The sequence below is a fragment of the Pleuronectes platessa genome, chromosome 7, assembly GCF_947347685.1.
Source record: "Pleuronectes platessa chromosome 7, fPlePla1.1, whole genome shotgun sequence".
NCBI classification, from domain to species: Eukaryota; Metazoa; Chordata; class Actinopteri; order Pleuronectiformes; family Pleuronectidae; genus Pleuronectes; species Pleuronectes platessa.
In genome coordinates, this window is record NC_070632.1 from 15,336,296 (window position 1) to 15,359,140 (window position 22,845).

Genomic DNA, 22,845 nt, shown 5'->3' on the forward strand with positions numbered 1-22,845 from the left:
AAAATAACTTTCCTTTTTTCTGCATATATAAAATATACTCCCCAGTATGGAACCAACAATTGCTCATCATTTGTGCTTGATTAGGGTCCGAGCACCGACTGCTTTTCATTTGATTATTCAGGGTAATGAATCGCATTTTTCGCTTGAACATACTCGAAAACTCACCAAACTTCGCGAAAGGCCTGATGAAAATGTACGTATTCTGAACTTTGAATGGGCGTGGCAAACGGGCTCAACAGCGCCCCCTAAAGCACAGCACAAAACTCGGTAAATGTGTATTTTGACTGGACGAAAAAGGAAGTTCCTAGCACCAATTTGATTAATGCAACAGGAAGTTGGGCATGTTGGCCGTATTACACATTGTTAATTTCAAAAACTCCCCATAGCGTTTTCATCAGATCAACTACAAATTTCGGTGAGTGTCATCTTGACTCCTGGCAGATTAAAACTAAATCAAACGGTGAGTTTTCATCACACGGTGTGACCGTGGCGTGGCCTCAAAATTTGATGATACCCCAGCAAAACACAGGGTTGTTGTATCTCGGACAAACATGGTCCAATTGACTCCAAACTGGACGTCTATGATAAGAGTCCTGGCCTGATGACATTCACAAACAAAATCGTGAATCAAAATCACAGCGCCCCCTGGTGGCAATAGGAAATGTATTTTCTTAAACGTTGATGTAATCCTCCTTGTCTATAGACCCAACCATTTCAAACTTTGTCAGAGGGGCCTCAGGACATTGATGATGAGGTCTTATGAAAACTGTGAGTTTTGGTCGAACGTTAGTGGCGTGTTGTCAAATTTCAACGCGTCGCTGTGACACATGAAATTGCTGTAACTTCAGTGTATTTTGTACAGTCTCCCTCAAACTACATGTTTGTAGTAACAGGAATTTAAATTTGATTCACTGCTTCTGGCTGGTTTACAATATACAGCTCAATGATCTCATACAAGTCATATGACCATGGTCAGAATTGTGACATTTGCTCAAACCCTGAAAACCTTGAGGTGCGGCGAAGGTTGATCCTTCGCCAAAGGAGACGAAGTTGTCATAACTCCACAGTGCATTGTCCAAGCAGCACCGAAATTCTGTCACATGATCAGTGTCCAAGCCAGAACAGCTCCATATGTCAATATTAACTAAGGGTCATAGCGCCACCTAATGGTTCACTGTGAAAAGAGGAAAATCAGTCATCAATATACACAAACAACTTCTGTTGTTTTTGTCTTTTCTCTACATATATATTGATTTATTCAAGTGGAACATTGTGAGCCACCGCATCAGTCTCAAATTGTTATTAGACATTTGATTTGGCTATTTGAGTAAAACCCGTATAATTGATGAGCGGTTGGGACTTACAAGCAATTAAGGTTGATAACTTCTGGTTTGATCTTGGGACCAAGCCTTTTATTATATGGAGATATGTTAAATCTTCAGTAAACCAATAAAGCAAAAACACAAGTAAAGTACAAGCACTGTAACACTGTGAAGAAGTAGCCTAAAATAATTGATTAACAGTTACTGTCTAGGAAGAAAAAAAAGTGTTATTTTGTATGTTTTGTGTACAGGCCACACGCGCTGGGTGTAAGTGGTTTGTTTATAAAGTTTCTTCAGCTATTATATTCTGATCCCTGTGTATTTGTATGTGCTCCGGCAGCGCCCCCTGCTGTCCGCTGCCAAGAAGCGACGGACTACTTTGAATCCTCTCTGTCCCTTGAGGCTGGCTGTTGCGCATGCGCAGCCAGTACAACAAGATGGCGGAGAGTGCGGAACTGAAGGTAAAGCTAGCCTCTACCGTAGCTTGACAAATAGACGTTTCCCATTGCGATATTTCACTTTCAAACCAAAGCCTCGTTGTTGTTCGACAGCAGAGATGCGAGGAGCGGGGCGATTGAAGCGTCCAACGAAACAGAGAGGCAGGGAGGCCCGAACAGCCTGTTAGCTGGCTGGCTAGCTCGTTAGCATTAGCTTTGTTATTGTTGCCGACGCTGCGTTAGGCGGTCCCCGCGGTCCCCTGCAGATAAGGCCACATATCGCTTTCAGTAAAAGACCAAAGACCCAGTCACGTTAGCGCTTTTGAACTCAGCAGCTGCGTAGTTTCATCCACCTGATAGAAACAGGGATTCACCGACCGGACCGCTGTGTCTCTTTCAAAAAACGGGCTCTGTCTATTCCCTGGAAGGCGAGCGGCATTTAGCTTCCAACCTCTCATCTCTTGAGCAGATATAATGTGAAGCCCCTTTAAATACAGAACTAATCCACAGCCTGCATAGGATTGATGTTCACCCACGTTGATGGTTACTATTCAAACACACGGGATGAAGTAAACAATGTAAATGTAAGTGTTTAAATCGGATTGACACCTGTATCGTGCAGGCGCTGCTAGCTGCTTTATAATGTCTCCTTCTTCCTATCTATTCAGTTTAGGTCATCAATACACAGCAGCTGTCGATATTAACGCGAAACGTTCTTGTTTTGATTGTTTCCCCCACTGAACTAATCTCTGCTCTGTTGACACCACATTCACCAGACGATAAAATAATCTGTGTCATTTAAATTCAGTAAATACATGAGTGCAGCACCGCTAATAAGACATTTAACTAAATCCAAGAGCTCAATTCATTTATTCACATCGACTATTCCTCCTACGTATGTCTGAAGGTATGTAGCTAGATTTCCAGCGTCACCAGGATGTTTACTGTTACTCAAATATTTACCTTTTGCTGTTTCTCTCGGGGCTAACTGTGCTAACAAATTCACAGATTACCTCGACTGGTCATCAAAGTTTGACAGTTACGTCTGTTTCTAGGCTTCATAATATCAGGTTGGCTTTTTAAATCTAACATCAAGTGTTTGATTTGTTCACTAGCAGGGACAAGGGATTGTTATTATACTGGGTGGACCTAAACTTGTGGCGTTGCTCAAATTAATGGCATTAGGATGTTTGTTATTTTCTGGAGAATTGCAAGTATAACAAGGGTTTTAGATTATGTGTTGTTGTAAGATGTTTCTATTTTTGAGAACCTCCTACAACAAAAATAACAATGTCCTTCCTGTCATATAATACGAGATCATACTGTGCTTTCTGAAAAGATAACCAAAGCTGAATCAACATTTCTGTGACGCTGTATTCGATTTAATTCTTTTGTACAGATATTTGTGTTATTGTGTCCACATCCTGTATTATCACCTGCGTGTCAGGAGATTGATAGATTATGGATTAGACAAACTAGATACACAAAGAAGTCATCTCAGAGTGGGTGTGTTTGTTAATTTTTTTGTACATTTATTTGAAAAAAAGTATATTTGCCTTCTATGGACAATTCGCAAGATAGCAAAGCAGATTTAGGATCAGCCAATCAGCTTTGATATTATGTTTTAAACAAATCATGTTTAAGGTCTAAAGAAATTGTGTTTCTTTACATCAGTGTAGCAATTATGTGTTCTCCGGGGTATAATAGACCATTTTCCCACTCTTTATTTTTCACCAGCAAATGGTAATGAGCCTTCGAGTTTCGGAGCTCCAGGTGTTGTTGGGGTATGCAGGGCGGAATAAGCACGGACGCAAACATGAACTTTTGACCAAAGCTCTCCACCTACTCAAGGCTGGTTGCAGTCCTGCGGTCCAGATGAAGATCAAGGAGCTCTACAGACGGCGCTTCCCAACCAAAATGGTTTCGCCAGTGGACCTGGCCCTGCCTGGCGTTCACTCTGCCTCCAGCCTGCCCGCTGGCCTCGCTCAGCTGGGGTTTGACAGCCACGGTTCGCCGTCACCTCTGCTGCCTGTATCTTTACTTGGGCCTAAACATGAGCTGAGTCTGCCTCACCTCCCCTCCGCCCTGCACCCAGTACACCCTGATGTCAAACTCCAGAGACTACCTTTCTATGACGTGCTGGATGAGCTCATTAAACCAACCAGCCTGGGTGAGTCCACCACTTCATGCTGAGCTCTGGCTCCAGTGATAACACTTCTCTGATGTTTACTGATGGAGCATTGTGACCACAGATATCTGATCCAAAATGCCCTGTAAAAGTTCAATATGTGATCATATTAGTGATTAGTGTTTTCTGTAGATTTGTCCCCTGACTGTGATGTTCTGTTTCTAATTTCTTTTTCGTAGCCTCAGACAATAGCCAACGGTTCCAGGAATCATGTTATGCCTTCGCATTAACACCACAACAAGTTCAACAAATCAGCAGCTCCATGTAAGTGAGAAAGCTCTGGTGCAAATTGTCTTCAGCTCAGAGGGAGTAACAAATGATACAGTGAGAGCATTGTAACTCTCAGGTTTTATCTGACACCTATCAATTACAGTTAACTGAGTTATTATTCAATATCTGTGCTTAGCTGTTCTCACCAGTGTGACCTGACTTCTCTTTTTATCCTTTAGGGACATATCTGCGACTAAATGTGACTTTGCTGTTCAAGTCCAGTTAAGGTACATTTAACTATCATACTTTTCTTCTCAGCACAAAACCCTTCTGTCTTATTTAAGATGTATATTTGCTCTAAAGTAAGTATGTTTAAAGCTATTCTCAGTTTTGAACCAAAAATGTCCGTGTCACTTTTACAGTTCCATTACTTCATTATTTTTTTGTCTTAAAACTTAACTGTACATCCTATAAACATCCATGTGGTTAAGGTTCACTTTAATATTAAGATTTACAAAGTAAAAAAAAAACTTTAAATATAAAAAAAAAAAGATTTACTTTAATTTACGGGTGGTATTAAATACTAAAGCTAGAAATCAAGATTGTTTACCATGAGAACAGGTTGTGAGCTGTGGAATGAGGTTTGCAGGGCATTTCTGTGTCTTGGATTCACATTCACAGGTTTTGAAACACATTGAACTTACGCCATTTTATAAGAAATAAATGATAAAAAATTTGAATGAACAATCCGGTCAAAGCACAGTTGCAGGATTAAATGTTCAGTGTTGGGATGACTGCCATCCTTTAAGCAGTGCTCTCCTATATCATAGATGGAGATGGCTGTACTTGACACAACTGACATGGTAAAATAAATCAAGCAAGCCAACCTTTTTGTGAAAGTGGCAACAGAAACCAATTACTTTTGACATTAAACTTATCACTTTGCATAATCTACTTTCCGTATTTTCAGATTTTGTTTGTCGGAGACGAGCTGTCCCCAGGAGGATCATTTCCCCTCTAATCTGTGTGTGAAGGTGAACGGCAAACCCTGTAATCTGCCGGTGAGTCCACACAGTTTGTCGTTAATCTCTCCTTATTTTGGCTCCATATAGAGCCACCAGCCACCGACAATTCAAGTCATTGATGTCTGATGTTTTTTCTGCAGGGATATCTTCCTCCCACCAAAAATGGAGTTGAACCAAAAAGGCCCAGTCGTCCTATTAACATAACCTCGCTCGTGCGATTGTCCACCACCGTCCCCAACACAATTGTGGTGTCATGGACCTCAGAAATTGGGAGGGTAAGAAGATCCATAACAGAATATTGGCTTATGAAAGTGTTATGAAACAGCTCTGGTACCACCAAATGTTTTCCTTTTTCCTCTGAAGCGTTGAGGAGGATATTTGACTTTTTTAATCCCTTTTTTTTTTTTACTCTTTTATCAGAGTTTTTCCATGGCCGTTTATTTGGTAAGACAGCAGTCGTCTGCAGTGTTGCTGCAAAGACTAAGGGCCAAAGGAATTAGGAACCCTGACCACTCAAGAGCTTTAAGTAAGTCACCGCTTCATTTTATTGTGACAACGTTGAACTAGCTTTGCCACATATGTTATTTTTTCATAAAATGATAGATTGGAAATTCCAGGAATTAAGTTTAGGACATAAAACGGGAATCAAGTGCTGCTTGGACTTAAGTTACTCTGTGATTCTATGAAAACATTTGTTTACTGTGTGTGGAGCTATACAGTAAATCCAAGTGTGGTGTTTGTCTTGTATTGTCAGATGTATTCTGTGTGTATCAGTGAGGGTATTAGAAGCTAGATTGGGGTCCTAATGAATAAATCAACATATTTCATTCTTCTTTTTTTTTATTCAACCATCTTCATTCTTGTATGTAATCCTTGTGCTTTTCTCGTTCTTTCTCTCAGTCAAAGAAAAACTGACCGCAGATCCAGAGAGCGAAATCGCCACTACCAGTCTACGAGTCTCTCTCCTTTGTCCTGTAAATATTATTCACTACTATTCTGTTTTATAAAGAACATTTCTAAGTGTTGGGGAACTATATTATTGCTTCTGCTATAATTTGTCGTAAATCCTTATATTGTATAGTGTTGAGAGAGTGATTTTTACCGTGTGTTTCCCTTTGCTTGTTTTTTAAAGCTGGGAAAGATGAGGCTGACAATCCCTTGCAGAGCGTTAACGTGCTCACACCTTCAGTGCTTTGATGCTACGCTTTACATCCAAATGAATGAGAAGAAGCCGACCTGGGTTTGTCCAGTCTGCGACAAGAAGGCTCCATATGAGCACCTCATAATTGACGGGTGAGCACAACACTGCTTCATCTACTGCATGAATTCTTTTTGATGTTCTTTTCTTTTTCAGCAAGTGAAGTATACAGTATAACTGTTTACTGTGCTTACATCCTTTGTCCAGCTCACACTTTCACAATGAACCAATTGTATTTTTACAGTTCTCAGTTTCCCCAGACACAGATTTATTTGATGCCACAGCCACAATATTCACACCCACGCTTATTGATCTTTTTTTTTTTTTTTTTTTTTTATAGCAGAGCTTACATTGATTTGCTGAGCCTCTCTCAGCTCTGCGCTCTCCCTCACACAATGAAATGCACAAACTGAACTGCCTAAAAAGAACATTTGGTCTTTATCGACACCGATGACAGAAATGCTTGTGGAGACCTTCTAAGACCAGATGTATTCGGAGATGTCCTCTTGTAATTGGATCGAAGATATTAATATCAGGTCTAAAGACGATTGTAATAAATTCCACAAAAAATACCTGTATTGAAATATCATTATGTTTTCACAGGTTGTTCATGGAAATCTTGAGTAGTTGTTCTGATTGTGATGAAATCCAGTTCTTAGAAGATGGAAACTGGTCCCCCATGAGGTCAAAGAAAGAGGTGCAGGAGCTGTCTGCTTCGTATAATGGTGTCGACAGCGGTATGTAGCACATAGACTGCACGTTCTGTACGTGTGCTCACGTCATTAAGATCTGTGGGCAGAGAGTAACTAAGCTGTTTCTTCTCAGATTCGTCTCGAACAGATACGCATGAGCTGAAACGGGGGTCAAACGACAACAAGAAGTTTGATGTGATTGATCTGACGCTGGACAGCTCCTCGGAGGAAGAACCTGATGATGAGCCGCCTCCTAAGAGGGCCTGTCCCTCACTTTCACCAGTCTCTCCACCTCCAAACAAGACGTGAGTCACCACACCACCAGCAGGAAGTGTTGTGTTGCTGCTTTTTGTCATTAACATGATTATGTTGTTTCCTCTCAGAGTTTTGAACCTACACGGCCAGGATTCACCTGTGACCAGAGCTCCCAGCATTCCCTCTGTGGAGACAAGCTACATTCCTCCTCCTCCACCTCTTATCCAGGACTACCGCCACTATTACCACACAACTAGTGACCTGCCAGGTATTGTTGTTGTTTGTTTGTTCAATCAGTTTGTAACAACAAATATGATGAATGTTATTGGACTGAGACCTCTTTCTTTTCTTGCAGATCTAAATTTCTTCTCCTTCCTCCAAGGCGACAATCAGGTATACTTACAGTTACCTTACCCGTCAATGTCGCAGCAAATAGTTTCCTCTCGAGTCTTATTCACACAGTTTAGTCTGAACAACACTGAAGTAATCAGAATGGCACTTAGTAGAGGCCATAGCTCCGCCAGTGCCCAACTGTCTCCTTAAATCCAATCAAGCTATCCCAAATTGCCAAGAATCAAAGATATATGCCCTCTAAACATGCCCGTTTAAAATAAAAATAAAAACCCATGAATTATTCCGTGGGAAATCAGTGACGATGTCAAAAAATCTTGTCTTGCAATGATAAAGAAAGTCATAAATACAATTCAGATCCTGTTTGACCCGTACCACATCCTTCCATTATTCTTCTTTGTAATCTATCCTGTAGTTTTTGCACAATCCTGCATACAAACAAACAGGACAGGGATAAAAACATAACTTCCTTGGCAGAGGTAGTCAATCTGTCAGATGGCTGAGATACTGAGCCCAGCACTTTTAACCTCTCAACGACTCAAGAGGTAGTTTTACAGTTTAAATGTGTTTTATTCCAAACCCATATATTTTTGTGTTTTCTCTCTTAGTCGCTTAGAAGCTACTTAATCTCTGTTTCATACAAACAGCCCCTGAACTAGAGTGTCACAAGGCAGCCTCATACTTCAGGATTAAGCTTGGTTGTTGGGTAACTGTTGCTTTCCTCTTTTTCTGTTAGCATTACAACATGGTGATGGCCGCCGCAGCAGCTGCATCGGCGTCCGAGGACCACGAGCTGCTCCTCAACCGTTTCCTGCCGTACGGCTCCTCTCAGATGCTGCGGGAGCCGCCGGGCACCCCGGGGAGCAGCACGCTGGCGGCCACCAACGGAGGCAGCAACAGTGGCAGCACCAGCAGTTTGGTGTCGTCAAGCAGTCTGCGGGACCGAGACAAAGACAGAGAGCGAGACCGAGACAGGGACAGCCACGCCCTCTCAGGATTGTCGAGGTCCTCGGTGGAAGCTGCAGCGGCCATTTATGGCTCCATATCTGACGTTATCTCTCTTGACTAGACCCACACAGAACTGAAGGACACGGGGGACCTCGAGAACAGGAGTACTTTGTAAATAAGGAAGAGGAAGATGAAAGAATACAGTCCTATGTACAGAGAGGAAAATCTATTTTCAATTTTACTTATCATATGTATATAAACTTAGGACGCTTCTTGTCCAGTGATTTACTTCAGTTGATATTTTTCTGTGAATACTGAAGACTTTTTCACACCTCTTCATGTGGTCCTTTGATTATATTGTATCTTTTGTACCTGGTTTTTACAGTTTTGTTTCGATATTCCATGTCAATGGCATTATTTCAGTATGTTACATGCACAGAACCCAGTAAGGTGACACCTTATGGAACATGATATTTAGAATATAAAGAAAATGGGCATTGTTATAGATGTACAAAAGGCAAGTTACAGCAAAACAGGAAAAATGTGTAACACTTTCTCTATTTTCAAAATGGCATCATTTCTGTCAATGACAATGTTTTGACAACAGAAAGATCTGGCCATTTATGCCATCACTGTAGTTTTTTCTGAAAGACATTCATGCTGTGGTCATATTATTTTTAAGGAATTATTTATGATGTAAGTTATGTTTGATGTATGCTGTTTTTTAAAGAAGCATTCCCTATGCCTCGAGGAACCGTTGCCACTAGAATTTGCAAAAGCAAACGCTACATCCTTCTGTTGTCATGACTCTGCACTCGTTTCCTTCTGCTTTCTTCAGTCAAATCAGAGTTCATACTCTATTTAACATACATATAAATTGGAAGTAAGTCAGTATTGTAAGAGCGAGTTTTTTCAGTGTGTGAATGGCTCTAGTCCAGCAAGCAGCCTTCTCTTGGCAAGCGACACAATCGGACCTTTATTCACATTTTAGACCTGCAGTATTGTGTCTTTTTTTAAAAGCACAGCTGCTCTAATGCTCTATTACATGCAAAAGATACACAGTGAATATTCTTTTCACTGTGCATATTCGAACGACAGTGAAGTTCCCAGTCGCCAAATTCCTTCTCCGCTTTCAAGACAAGGCTAGTTTCTGGTCCACTTAAAGTATTTATTTAATTGAAAGGCTTAAAAAGTGTTCAGCGAGTGCAGTTAATGACATTTCATGCTATCTTTGTTTTATTTTAGCACTTGCTTTTTTTCTTCTATTTTTTTTTTACCTAAAGGTTTGTATGGAGCTGTGAAGAGTTCACATTTTCATTAAGAACATTAGTAGTTTCCAGCTTTGCATGTGTCTGCGAATTACCTGAAAGCTGACCTGTTAGAGTGCTATGCGGGTTCTTAGTGAGTCCGCAGGATTAGCATAGCCCCTTGTTTTTGTTGTTTAGTGTATTTACAACAGCCTTTAATTAAGATATCTGTGATAGCTTAGTCTTCAAGTGTATCACGACATGCATTTTGGCCTAGAAGTTCAAAACTATTGAAGTAATGATGGACACACCTCCTCCCTTAATTTTCTTTACTTGTGCTTACAGTTAGGATTATTTATTATCATATATTTCCAGCATTTGTTTGATTCGTGGATACGCATTGCTGTCATTGTATGTGATATTTCTTTTGTAATTATATAATTAATGCTATTTAAAAATGTCATTGTTGCTTGACACGCAATGTACCATTTTTTGTTTCTCTGTCCGTTTTATTATCAGATGATGTCAATAACTCATTAGAGGCTTTGATCATTTTGAACCGCTACAAGGTCTACTGTGCTGTTTGATATTTGTAAGAATTAAACAGATATAAGAAAGTGCATCTCTGTAGTCGGTCATAGGGCAGAACTCATCCTGTCACATTCTGCTTTAAGATTTACTTTTTATTCAATTTGTTGTTTGGCAAAACCCCTAAAGGCAATCAAACCTTTTAAACTCTTCACTATAGAACAGGCTCACAATAGAGGTATCAATATCTGTGTTGTGAAAGAGAAAGGTTGCATCCTTGTTTAAAACAAACTGTCACTGAGAACGCAAAGATTTGAAGTGCACAGCAGACACTGAGGTTGTGACTCAGCCGGTGTTAGATTCAGTCGTCAGAACTCATTTGTGCATCTATAACTGAAGCAGTCAGGTCCTTTGAGTGTGTAGCTTCTGTTGAGTGCCCCTAGCGATCAGTGAGATCAAAAACTGTTAATCGTATTTGAACTTCCCTTTGAATTTCTAAGTATGTTGAAGGCCGTTCCATGAAAAATCTAAAAGGTGTTTTATGTCATCTTTCTACAGCGAAAAGATTAACTTGTCAGTTAATAATCTGTTTGTCTTTAAAATATAAAAAAACAATCATTTAAAAATGGAATCAAGAGGGAAATACACATAATTCAAGAAAGGCTTTTAGCAGAAGCTCATGTTGCTGCATGAGTTCACTTGGGATGAAGTAGCAATAAGTACAGTTTTAAAAGCCTTTTCAAAATGAAATTTGCCACTTCATTTTTTCAATTAAATAATTAATTTACAATTATGGACAGAATAAGAAAATGCTTTGAGAGAATTAAATGACAGATTATCTCTTTATTAATCATTAATCATTACAAAGGTTGCAATTTATACATCCATGACAATTCAATACTTTAAAACTATGATTTTATTGGCACATTTCTTGCTCTATAATGGACTGCTTTATTGTAACACACATTTACAGGAACGACAACATTCGTATGTCTGTAATAGTGTTAATGTCTGCTCAGTTCCATGCAAAGCCATAATTAGTTATTCATTATATATTTTAAGATGCAAGAAAGTAAAATGTTCTCCGGACAGGTGAGAATTTGGAGGAGAGTTTGAAGTCTGTTGCCACTGTGTGAAACACTGAACTGATTTTGTAGTTTTTGTGGCCTCGCTGCTGTGACTGCAGAGGAAGAGGCACAGGAGCAGGACAGTAGTTGACTCTGAAGACAACATGTCTTAAGTTGTGTTCCTGATCCTTTGGGGGTTTCAAGTTGACATTTACATTACACTCAGTAATGATTTTTTTGTTTTCTGGAAATAAAAAAAAGGGGCCAAAGCATTTATGATTTATTAATTTGGTTTATTTATCTTATCTGTTCATGTATAATAAATAAGAAAGAATTACTGTGGTTGCATCATCATCATTTTCAAGAGAGACCTGTGTACAAGAATGTACATTCACGATTTAGTATAAGAATGGACAGATGCAGAAAATCCTACACAGCTGCATTAGGGTGACATTGATTTTTTTTATATATATATATACATAGAACTATAACATCTTGAAAGTCTTGTAGTCTGAAATGAGATATTTTTATTCCATTTGAAAAGGTCATTGCAGCCTATCTGAAATATTTCATGGTGAAATATACTGAAACCAGAGATAATTAGTAATTTTTCCGCCTTATAGTAGCTGTGCAGTTTCCATGAATGACTAATATGAGTCAGAAATGATTAAATACATAAATAAAATATGAAACCCATATTTTACAAATACATTTTTCTGATTAGTAGAAATTTCCTGTATACCTTTGATAAAATTCATCAAAACCATCTAAACTAGTAATGACTTGGCTATTGGCTTTACAACTTATTTTTAGGATATTCCTTTTACTTCTGTAAAACAAACCACTAATTAAAATCTGTGCCAGAGGAATTGAACAAAATTTTAAATACAAATAGATTTACAAGGGTGTTTTATTTTAATTTCATTCATTTGTGTTTTTTTTGCAATTGGTCATACTTTTTTAACGGCAATAAGTTTTCAATACAAACATAGTATTTAAAACCAGACTGAGTATGAAGATACAAAAAATGAAAATACAACGACGTAAAAATGCATTTAAAGAGAAAGAGAGAGAGAGAGAGAGAAAACAGGGGTTAGAAATCTAATTAGGAAATAAAGTTGCATATTTTCACAATAAGCAAGCCACTATTCTTTATTTTAAATAAATGTTGAACTTTTTCACTTACAAATCTGTATCATCAACTCAATCTATCAACCGCAGGTAAAGTTATTGTGTTGTGTTATATTTCCTTATATTTATTCTGCAAACACACTTCACTTGACATAATTACATCATCAGTCTGTGGTAAAGATGTGTTCATTTGGTTTCTCCTCAGAAGCCAAATTTGTTAAAAAATATACACAAAGAAAATTTCAAAAATTGCGGGAAATAAAATGCGGAAGAGTTGCGATGTGAATCACGGCGTGTTTCTCACAAGTCTGAGGGCGCATCTCACGTCGCAGTTTTAATACGTCACCTCTCTGGTCATGACGTATGTAGAAAGCGGCGCCGTCTCAGACTGGAATGGGAGCTGGCGATTTTCCCCATATTTTGTTAGTTTAATCCGTGAATGGCGCCGAAACAGGACCCGAAGCCTAAATTTCAAGAAGGTAACCACCTCTCTATTTCCTCGCGGGCGGGCTCCGCGCCCTCTCTCAGCGCCGCGGCCGCTGGTAGCGTTAGCTGGTTAGCCGCTAGCTGACAGTGACGCTGCCGCCGAGCAGCTAGCGCCGTTAGCTTTCATTGTTGATGCGAGCCCACGGAGAGGCACCGCGTCCCGGTAGTTCTCCACATTGACTCCGTGTTGAGTGGTTAACTCTCCAACACAGCGCAGCGGCGGCAGCGGCCCGGCAGCAGCACAGCCTGGGCTCCCGATTGCAGCCATGTTGTTGGGCAGCTAGCTCCGAGCTGGAGCATCATTCATGTGGTGTTCACGGACCCACCGCAGTTCTTTCTCTTAGACAGATCAACGCTGCTCTCTATCAAAGACACTGAGAGCACGGTGAACACCTGCGTGACCCCTGAGAGGTCAATTAACCATTTAGAGGAAAGAGAAGGTTCCAGGAGGATCGTTGTTTCATATCATGGATTTGTTCCATAAGGACAATGGTCATTAATCAACAGCAAAATGACTGTAGAGAAATCATTTCCATCAGTTTTCTCTGGCTAGTTTGGAAAATAAATGACTTGTTATAGTCAACACATACAAGAAATACATACAGAGTAATATTCACACAAGTACAGTGCATAACAATTAAGTAATTTAATGTTTTCATTCACCACTGATTGCTTGAATGGTTTCAAAAAGAAAAGCACATTTCTAAATTAAAGTAGATAATATACATCCTGTTTCTGAGGCTGTTGGATTTAGTGTTTGTTGAACCTTGAGATAATGTGACTGGCTCAATGGAAACACATTCTGTTTAACTGGGTGCAATGTAAATAAATGATGAGATGATTAATTATTGATTGGACTTTGGACATAAAGTCAACTGTCAGCGAGTCAAACGTTTTCTGAAATGTCAGCATTTTCTCTGTTTTACTCGTGTGTTATTATTTGAATGTACTGTATCTGGCTTCCTGACAAAATTATAAAATGTAATAAATATTCTATCTTTTCTAGGCCTGCACTTCATCCCACAGGTTGACTAAAGGCTTATGTTCTGGCTGACGTCCAAGACTTTGAGGAGAATTGTTTATGTTCCCCTAATCTGAAACCACTAACGAACTTTCAGCATGTGTATGTGGAAGTAGTGGAGTTGGCTTCCTCTCATGCTGATTTTTAATTGACCACCACTGTGTGCAGGTGAAAGAGTGCTGTGTTTTCATGGGCCATTGCTCTACGAAGCTAAGGTAGGCTGACATGGTAACCTCGGATCACGTGATCATCTTCTGTGTCTCTGACCTCTGTGTTTGTTTTAACAGCCAATCCTGTCTCTTTTTGCAGTGTGTGAAGACAAACATCAAGGAAAAACAGATCAAATACTTTATTCATTACAGCGGCTGGAATAAAAAGTAAGTTCCCTGTTCAGTTAAATCCAATCTTAAAGATTTGCACTGTGAAGAGTTCACAAGTGCTTGATTTCGTCCTTTGTTGGATTTTCTTTGTGCTCCAGCTGGGACGAATGGGTTCCTGAAAGCAGAGTGCTAAAGTATGTGGACAGTAATCTGCAGAAACAGAAAGAGCTTCAGAGGGCCAATCAGTAAGTGCAGTCTCTCTGTTTTTAATGTCATACAATAAAGAGTGAATTATGAGCTCCACAGAGCCAATGCTTAAATATATAAATAATACATTTAATCACATTTTAGTAGAACAATGTAATAATGTGGTGAGTTAAGAATACAGCAGGAAAACGTCCGGAAAATTGACAGTGAGTAAGTTGGCGTGTTGATAATGTTTCCAACATGCAACAGACGCAGATCTTCAAACAAAGACAAATATCTAAGAATGAAAAAGAGGAGCAATCAATGTAGGAGATGCTGACGTAGAAGCGAATGAGATTCTATGAGAGCTGACACTGGTGTCGATGTGCTGAAAACTGAAACATGTGATATCTGCAGTGGAATCTATACGTCCTGCCTCCTTTTTTGTTGTGAACATCTCTGAACCGGACAATCTCCTGCTGCGTTCTTCATATGTGAAAGGCAAACTGTCTTCACACAATTTTCTGTGTACATTTTGAATTAATGCAATTTTTCTCATTTTAGAGACCATTATGTAGAAGGGAGAATGAGGGGAGCTGCACCGAATAAGAAGATACCTCCTCCACCGCAGAAAACTGATGTGTGAGTGCAAGTCATTTGGTATTCTATTTGTCTGCTGCTGTTTAACATGTGCTATACTTGTTATTAAATGTTTTATTGTCACTTCAATACTATTTTTTTTTTTCTTGTAGGAAAACCAAAAAGAACAAACTGAAGAGTAAGTAAACAATTATAACTGACTGTTAAATTGCGTAATCCAAAACCCTCCAAAATATAATCTACAAGTTTATTGCACAAATGTTTCTGCAGTCATATAACATGGTGTAGTAAAAATCTTTTATGAATTTAATAACAGTAAATTATTTGTATCTATGTGAAGCTCCTGGACCAGGCGAAGGGACAAGTTCAGGAGGAGACCCAACCCACCCTCCACGAAAGAAAAGGGCACGTGTTGACCCAACTGTTGAAAGTGTGAGTTCACAAATCTATGACTGCACTGAAACTGAGTACGGTGCTTAAATATGTACTTGCTGCCGTTTCGTAGAAAAAGACTAATTTCTGAATATCTGTTCAGGAGGAAACCTTTATTAATCGAGTGGAGGTTAAAGTAAAAATCCCTGAGGAGTTGAAACCGTGGCTTGTGGATGACTGGGACCTGATTACACGGCAAAAACAGGTCAGTAACCAGTGATTTTAAAGATGTATCCGTTTTCACAGCATTTTATTTTTTTAATGTTGTTGCATAAAGTGCATTTTTGTCTCTTTATTCTATGTTGTTAGCTCTTCCACCTGCCTGCCAAAAAGACCATTGATGCAGTTCTTGAAGATTATGCAAATTACAAGAGATCAAGAGGAAATTCTGACAGCAAGTAAAAATACTAATTTTTCACATTTTGAAATCCAACAACATGCAACCTTCTTTTTTCCATTTCCCAGTTCTTTGTGTTGTAAAGATTAAAGATTTTCTTCTTTTCTTCGCTCAGGGAGTTTGCTGTGAACGAAGTGGTTGCTGGTATCCGGGAATATTTCAACGTCATGCTGGGGACGCAACTTCTCTACAAATTTGAGAGGCCACAGTATGCAGACATCTTGGCCAATCACACGGATACATCCATGTCTCAAATCTATGGCGCTCCTCATCTACTCAGACTCTTCGGTACAAACACTGTTGCAATATTTTTTAACAACATTCTTCTCGCCAGTCCTCTGCCTCTCGCTGTAGAATCAAGTTAACCTATTCTTCATCTTTAGCTTTCGTGTGCACCCACTGACCTGAAGTGTGGACTCACGTTTCCTTCTATCCTCTGTTACCCTCTCATCCAGATGCACTCGGGTATCAAATGTTGACACTGTTTGATATGATGTAAATTGGTACTCAGCCTTAAGTCTCAAGCTCGCTACCTAACTCATCTAAGCTTTAAAAGCATTAAACTGTAGTTTCCAGTCTGACATGATAAAATACCACATCTGTAATGAGATCTCTGCCTCTTTAGACACAGGGATCTTTTCTGATGTTTAACTCACAATCTTGATTTCTGACTCAAAAACATTAAAAAATTGGTTAATATCTAGAAAATCAACACTGGCTTCAATGAGATGAGCATGTAAAACAAAATCGGAACTATTGTACATTAAAAGCAAACCGAACAGCTCCCTAACACGCTATTGAATTATTTGTTGTACATAGAAAGGAAACTGAAGAAATGCACAAGGGTGCAGCCTGTAGCTGTGTTTACCTTCATTTAGAGAAGATCACTGTTCACATTTCTTTAGCTTTATGACCTGTGTTCTGCGCTGCTTTATAAGAATTGAACCAGTGAAGTGGGAATAGAAAGGTGTTATGAATAAAGGTTACCGGTTGTGTGGTTTGTAAAACTCTTTTGTTTGGTTTTGAAAGTGAGAATCGGAGCCATGCTGGCGTACACTCCGCTGGACGAGAAGAGCCTTGCACTCCTGCTCAGTTATCTACAAGACTTTCTCAAGTGAGTACTCAAGCTTTCACAAAGCTGTGAATAAAAACTCTTATTGATTCATCTGCAGCAAACATTAGTTAAATGTTGCTCCGTTCCAGGTACCTTGTAAAGAACTCGGCGACGCTGTTCAATGCAAGTGACTATGAAGTTGCCCCTCCAGAGTACCACCGCAAGGCAGTTTAAGGATTTTTATTTTCGAAGCCTTTTGTTTGTGGAAGTTTGGAGACTGTGGAAAGGACGGGATCACAAACAGCCTTCGGAGAGCGGATTGTGCGGGATCTGTCGATTTATTGAGGAAGGATCAGAGCAAGATGTCACACTAATCCCTGGACAAATTGTATTTTTCTTTCATGTGGAAAGCTGCTGAGTACACTCTTCCTGTATTGGTATGTTTTTCAGTACCACATTTTAGTTTCTATGATGCTTGTTTTGCCCGGTGTTTTCCAAAATCTCGTGAAAAGGAATTTCATCCTGGTTTTTATTTTGTTTCCTGTGCAGATGCTGGCTAAATTTGTCTTGTAGGCTATCATCGTTTTCTAATAAAAGTCTTTCACTCTCTAGTTGGTTTGTCTTTGTGTGTGCTGTACCTCATGGGGACCAAAGCTCAGTCCTGATGAGACTACTTAATTTCTGAGGTCCTGGTTAGGGGGATATAAGGTTTTGGTTTGGTTGTCCCAAATTAATTCCAAGTCAATGGAAACTCCTTAGAATAGCTGCACAAGCATTATGTATACTCTGATTTATCTTGTGGCCATTTATTTATTTATTTATTTATATATATATATATATATATATATACTTTGAGAACAAATGATGAACAGTCAGTGGAAACCAAAATCATCAACCCGTTACGGGCTTGATTCAAACTGCACAGCCTAATTTTTCTCTAAGGTACTGTAAAACCCCTTTTTGTGTTTTTAATAGAGGGAAGCAGAGATCTATAGGAGTTCATTGTCTCCTCTAATAGCAAATAAATAAAAACCTTCAATCTTTGCACAAAATTTAATATTTATCATTTTACTATGAGTAATTGTGTTATTAGTTATGTCTGTTTACTTTAACACGATTTGTTTTCATTTGTTTGTGTTAATGTGTGTAAATACTCACTGGCATTGTATATCTATTTATTAGGGCCTGAGCACGGACAGACAGGTTTTAGTATATATTTGATTTCATGTAGTTAATAACTTAGAACTACAACAGTAGTCAATAATTTAGTAGACAGAACATTTCTGATTGAACAACTGATCGAACAACTCTGGAAAAAGTGTCAATAACGTAAAGGTACCAGTTTCAAAAATGTTAAACTATGATTAACTGAATATCTCTGGGTTGTGGATGGTTGATCCAATAAAACAAGACATTTGAAGGAGAAATGATTTGCTCAACACTGACAACAAAGTAGTTCACATGTTGGGAGAAAGATGCAACAATTATTACATTATGTAATAATTGACCATAACATGGACCATATGACAGTTGATCGTGGATCCATTTTTCTAGTTTTATTATTGTAGTGTGTGGTCATGCTTCCATTTCTGTCATCTTTAAGATCATTGTCCCCTCAGCAGTCGGACTTTTAAACCAGCTGTAGCCCTGGTGTATGGCACACACACATTTTAATATATTTTAGTTTTTTAACAAAGGACTAATTGATGTTTAACTCTCGTTTTATGTATTGTTATGATGTGTATGGGTTGTGTGTGACTACTGTTTGCAAACCCAATGGCCCCTCGTTATTATTATTTTTTTTCATACAAATGAATTGGCTTTTTGAGGGCTTTAACATGCTCAAATTCTTACCAAAATTTGCAGGACCTTAGAAAGTGGTGACATCTTTTTTTTTATTTATAATTTCTTTTTCTTTTAATTTAAATAGAAAAATATATATATATTTTACCACCTGCGCAGAAATGGACTGCGCACCCCCTGTGCAGAAGCCGACTGCGCATGATTAATTTAATAAAAAAAATAATTGTTTAATATATTTTGTATTTATTTATCTATTTTTGTTTTTAAATTTACATGTGTAAGATAATGTGCAATTAATCGGTGGTTAAAGTCCTGCCAGTTTTAGGGGATCAGTGTCTTACCATGGACACTTTTGCATGCAGGGGAAGAGTGGGGATCGAACCACCACACTCTACCGCGTAGGCCACACTGCCATTATATTAACAATAAGGATTGGATTAGCTACCAGTTCCCATGAGAAACTAAGCACAGGAAGAAGATGGACAAATATTGTGTGTGTGTGTGTGTGTGTGTGTGTGTGTGTGTGTGTCTGTGTCATTCTATGCTGCTTTTGATACACATTTCAGAGAAAACCATTGTATTTTCTACTTTACTACATATATTATAAGTTACTTTTATATTTTGGGATTTTAGGTACTGGATTATTTAACATGCTTTAAAAACCTATTGTTAGAGAATAACCCAGTAGTTTCCGACCTTGGCTTCTGACGCCTTACAAGAACCACAGTGTGGGACACATTTAACATTTCGGTGATCAAATAAATGACATATTGTTCCCATCAACTAGCACAAGGAGTAAGGGTCACTCATTACTCATCAATCAAATCAAACCTCTGGCCTCCTGAACTTTCACTTTGAAGGTGAGCAGTTTCTCTGTCCCCCTCTGGAGGTCCTTGTTCAAGTTTAGCTTCTCAGGTTGACTTCCACTTCATGCACAGACCTGGTGAGGCCTCACTACTGCACGAATCTACAACAACAACAAATCCCTGGATCTTTGCTGTTTAATTTCCAAGCAGTTTGCTGCTGCTTGTTTCCATGTGATATCCTGAGGCTGCCCCCTGCTGGCTGCTGGGTTCCTCTGCGGCTCTTGCTTGGTTTTTGCAGCTTGTGATTAACTAAAGTTGTCCATAAAAGAAAATCTTATGAATTGGCAAAGTTAGCAGTGGCCTAACTGAATCTATGATATACATTTAAAATAGAATATTTATGTAAGTTTCTTGTTATCATAATTTTTATTCAGGCGAATGAATTGGCTTTTTGAGGACTTTAACGTGCTCAAATTCTTACCAAAATTTGCAGGAAGCTAGAAAGTGGTGAAAATTTTTTTTTTTTTTTTTTTTTTATTTATTTTTATTTAGACCTCGGAAAACACATTGAGGGATAAGACCCTCATTTTCAATGGTGCCGAGGGTACAATAAAGAGTTGATACATAGAAGAGTTAATACATTGAATAAATAAGAATGAAATAAATATGCATATATATTATTTTTGTTATTGCTTTATGTTATTTTACTAATTAAGTAAGTTTATTTTTTAAATGACACCCGATTTTCGCGGTTGTAGGATAACTTCCATGGTAACAGTATGCTGCACCAATCAGAGACGTTGCTGTTGCACCTGGGAATTGTGGGTTGACGTTACAAATAAAATACGTTTTCCTTAAAACTGGTTGATATCAAACAGACTTGTGGCCTCTACAGAAGCATAAACCATCGTTCCCAGGCTCGTAGCTTGTGGTGGGTTTACCTCTGAATTGTTACAATATTTCTATTCCCGAAATTAATGGGATTTTTTACTTCTGGTCCTTGACCATGCTGTTGAGCTCAATTTATACCTGACAAGCCAATCAGTGCCCTGCCACCTGACCATCCAATCAGACGGAGCCAAACTGTCCAAAGTCCCACCTCTCCCCTGCCTCTGATTGGACCAGCGGCACCGGGATCATTTGTTCTGTTCCGGGTGTTGCAGCTGCTGCAGGTGAGAAACTTCAACCGGACTAAAGCCAAATGAACCAATGATCTAAAGTTGAGATCTTCAGCAGAGTTCATTTACATCAATATTGTGAATGTTCATCAAGTTCTGTCCCAAACTTCTGCAGCTTTACAATCCTGCTTCTACTGAGAAGTCCATGAGAGACAGATGTTACTGTCTCCCTGGGGTCATCACATTTAATCTATGTTTAAGAAAATGTTGTATTAAACAGCTGCTGACTGAAATATTACACAAACTCAAATTATTAATGACTCTTATTTGACCGAGCAGGTACATATTTGTCACCTCTGAGCAAGACATGCAAGTTTGAGTGGTGTGAGGGCAAAGTGAGTAAGGAGTCTTTATTAAGGCTGCAGCTCCTGAAAACACAGACGAATCTCTCCAAGCATTGCACGGCAGCAGTGTAGCAAAAGTCACGGAAAAAAAGAGCCACTTTCGAGGCCGACTGAGCAAAAACCTTAAGACTTGTCTGGATTTTCAGCTCTTGAATCAGAATCCTTTTCCGACATTCATCTCCATGTATGCGTTTATCATTTGTCTACACATTTACAGATATAAATACACAATCTGAATATGTATTTGAAGATATTTCCTTTACACGTTTTCCAATCCGATTACACACACACACACACACACGCACACGTTCTAAATACACATTTGCAGGTCCATGTGCACATTCACAAATCTCATTACACATTTGGATATTCTTTAACACGTTCATAAATCTGATTAAACACAGACGGATTTGTCAGTAGTGCTACGATAATGGCGCCGTAGTGATTCGCTTTCGGAAAGCTGTGTACAAGTGGCTCAGATCCTCTGTGAGAGAGGCCTAAAGCACTCAAGGATTTCTAGAGGCAGAGCCAGACTGATTTGTCAGCCGGCCGATATGAGCTTTACACAGACGTGTGCTATCAGCGTTTATGTTTGCTGATATGTAAACATTTTTTACAAATTATTTTTTATTTGAAAAGATGTGCTTAATTCATGTTCTATATATTTGCAATTTTGTTTTACTCAAAGTTTATGGTTAAACTGTAAACTATAAAAGCATCAATTAAATTTCTTTGTCGTAACATCTTAGGAATTACTGTTAAATCTTTTTATAGTAAATATATCGGCTGATATCACGGTGTCAGACAGATTTATTCCCTAGTATCAGTATTGGCCAATGAAAATCCCTATGGGTCAGGCTCTATTAGAAGTTAGTAGTATAGCGGTGAACTTGCACCTTGTATGTACAGTTTAGGCTATTTGTCATTATTTGAATGCTACAAATCTCTGAGACCAGTTGCTGTATTCTCACATGCTGTCACTTGCCTTGGTCTGTGTCACTCTCTCTCTCTTACATGTTTCTGCTCCTGTTGTTCTGCAGCTCTGCTTGTTCTAAGTGATCGATCAATAACCTACCGAGCTTTAATGGGTTCCTTCGTGACCCATACTACCTTCTACCAGGTCTCCTGGTGGTCCGTCCAAGTAGTTTTTGTGTAGTGCTGCTAAAGGAAAACACTGATGAAAACATTGTTGTCACTAGATGACAGTTAACACCTGTGGCCACTGTTAGTTCCCTCAAACATCTAATAATCCTGATATTATATTTAATTAAAAGTGTCCTCTGACATGTGGAGTTGCTCATGGTTCCAGGTGCCTTTACTGTTCTGCCTCCTACGATCCCGTCCTCGGCTTGTTTCATTCACTTTGAGGCTCTGCTGGATTTTTTTAAACCTAATCATCTGCTCATGTTCTGTCTGGTAGCTTTCAGTAACCTGGGACCATGGCGACCTGCTTTATTTCAGCTAATTGTGGCTTAGTGACTTCAGCCAAGATTCCATCCTTTAAAAAAATATTTATTGTAATTTATGGCTCACTTGGTATGAACTGGACATGTGGTATTAATTTAAACATTTACAAGACAAGGTCTGGGGCCTGTGTGCTGTAGTTCTGCCTCCAAGCT

At 39.0% G+C, this 22,845-nt stretch overlaps 2 protein-coding genes across 3 annotated transcripts; both read left to right on the top strand.

Annotated features, from left to right (window-relative positions):
* The first annotated feature begins 1,737 nt into the window (after positions 1 to 1,737).
* Positions 1,738 to 10,493, top strand: pias1b (protein inhibitor of activated STAT, 1b). Of its 2 annotated transcripts, XM_053426895.1 has the most exons (15): positions 1,746 to 1,783; positions 2,768 to 2,829; positions 3,497 to 3,929; positions 4,127 to 4,211; positions 4,397 to 4,444; positions 5,128 to 5,218; positions 5,323 to 5,457; positions 5,603 to 5,708; positions 6,083 to 6,156; positions 6,315 to 6,475; positions 6,984 to 7,117; positions 7,206 to 7,377; positions 7,456 to 7,595; positions 7,683 to 7,720; positions 8,415 to 10,493. In XM_053426895.1, the coding sequence occupies exons 3-15, from the start codon at positions 3,500 to 3,502 to the stop codon at positions 8,745 to 8,747; spliced, it is 1,947 nt and encodes a 648-aa protein (XP_053282870.1). In that variant the 5' UTR covers positions 1,746 to 1,783; positions 2,768 to 2,829; positions 3,497 to 3,499; the 3' UTR covers positions 8,748 to 10,493. The 2 variants fall into 2 exon arrangements, with proteins under 2 accessions (XP_053282869.1, XP_053282870.1); XM_053426894.1 differs by lacking the exon at positions 2,768 to 2,829 and having other exon boundaries at positions 1,738 to 1,783.
* Positions 10,494 to 12,919: 2,426 nt separating this feature from the next.
* On the top strand, positions 12,920 to 17,706 carry morf4l1 (mortality factor 4 like 1). The gene is made up of 12 exons (XM_053426532.1): positions 12,920 to 13,078; positions 14,275 to 14,321; positions 14,416 to 14,483; positions 14,585 to 14,671; positions 15,177 to 15,254; positions 15,365 to 15,390; positions 15,553 to 15,644; positions 15,748 to 15,849; positions 15,954 to 16,042; positions 16,157 to 16,329; positions 17,071 to 17,155; positions 17,245 to 17,706. The coding sequence occupies exons 1-12, from the start codon at positions 13,039 to 13,041 to the stop codon at positions 17,327 to 17,329; spliced, it is 972 nt and encodes a 323-aa protein (XP_053282507.1). The 5' UTR covers positions 12,920 to 13,038; the 3' UTR covers positions 17,330 to 17,706.
* Positions 17,707 to 22,845: the final 5,139 nt, after the last annotated feature.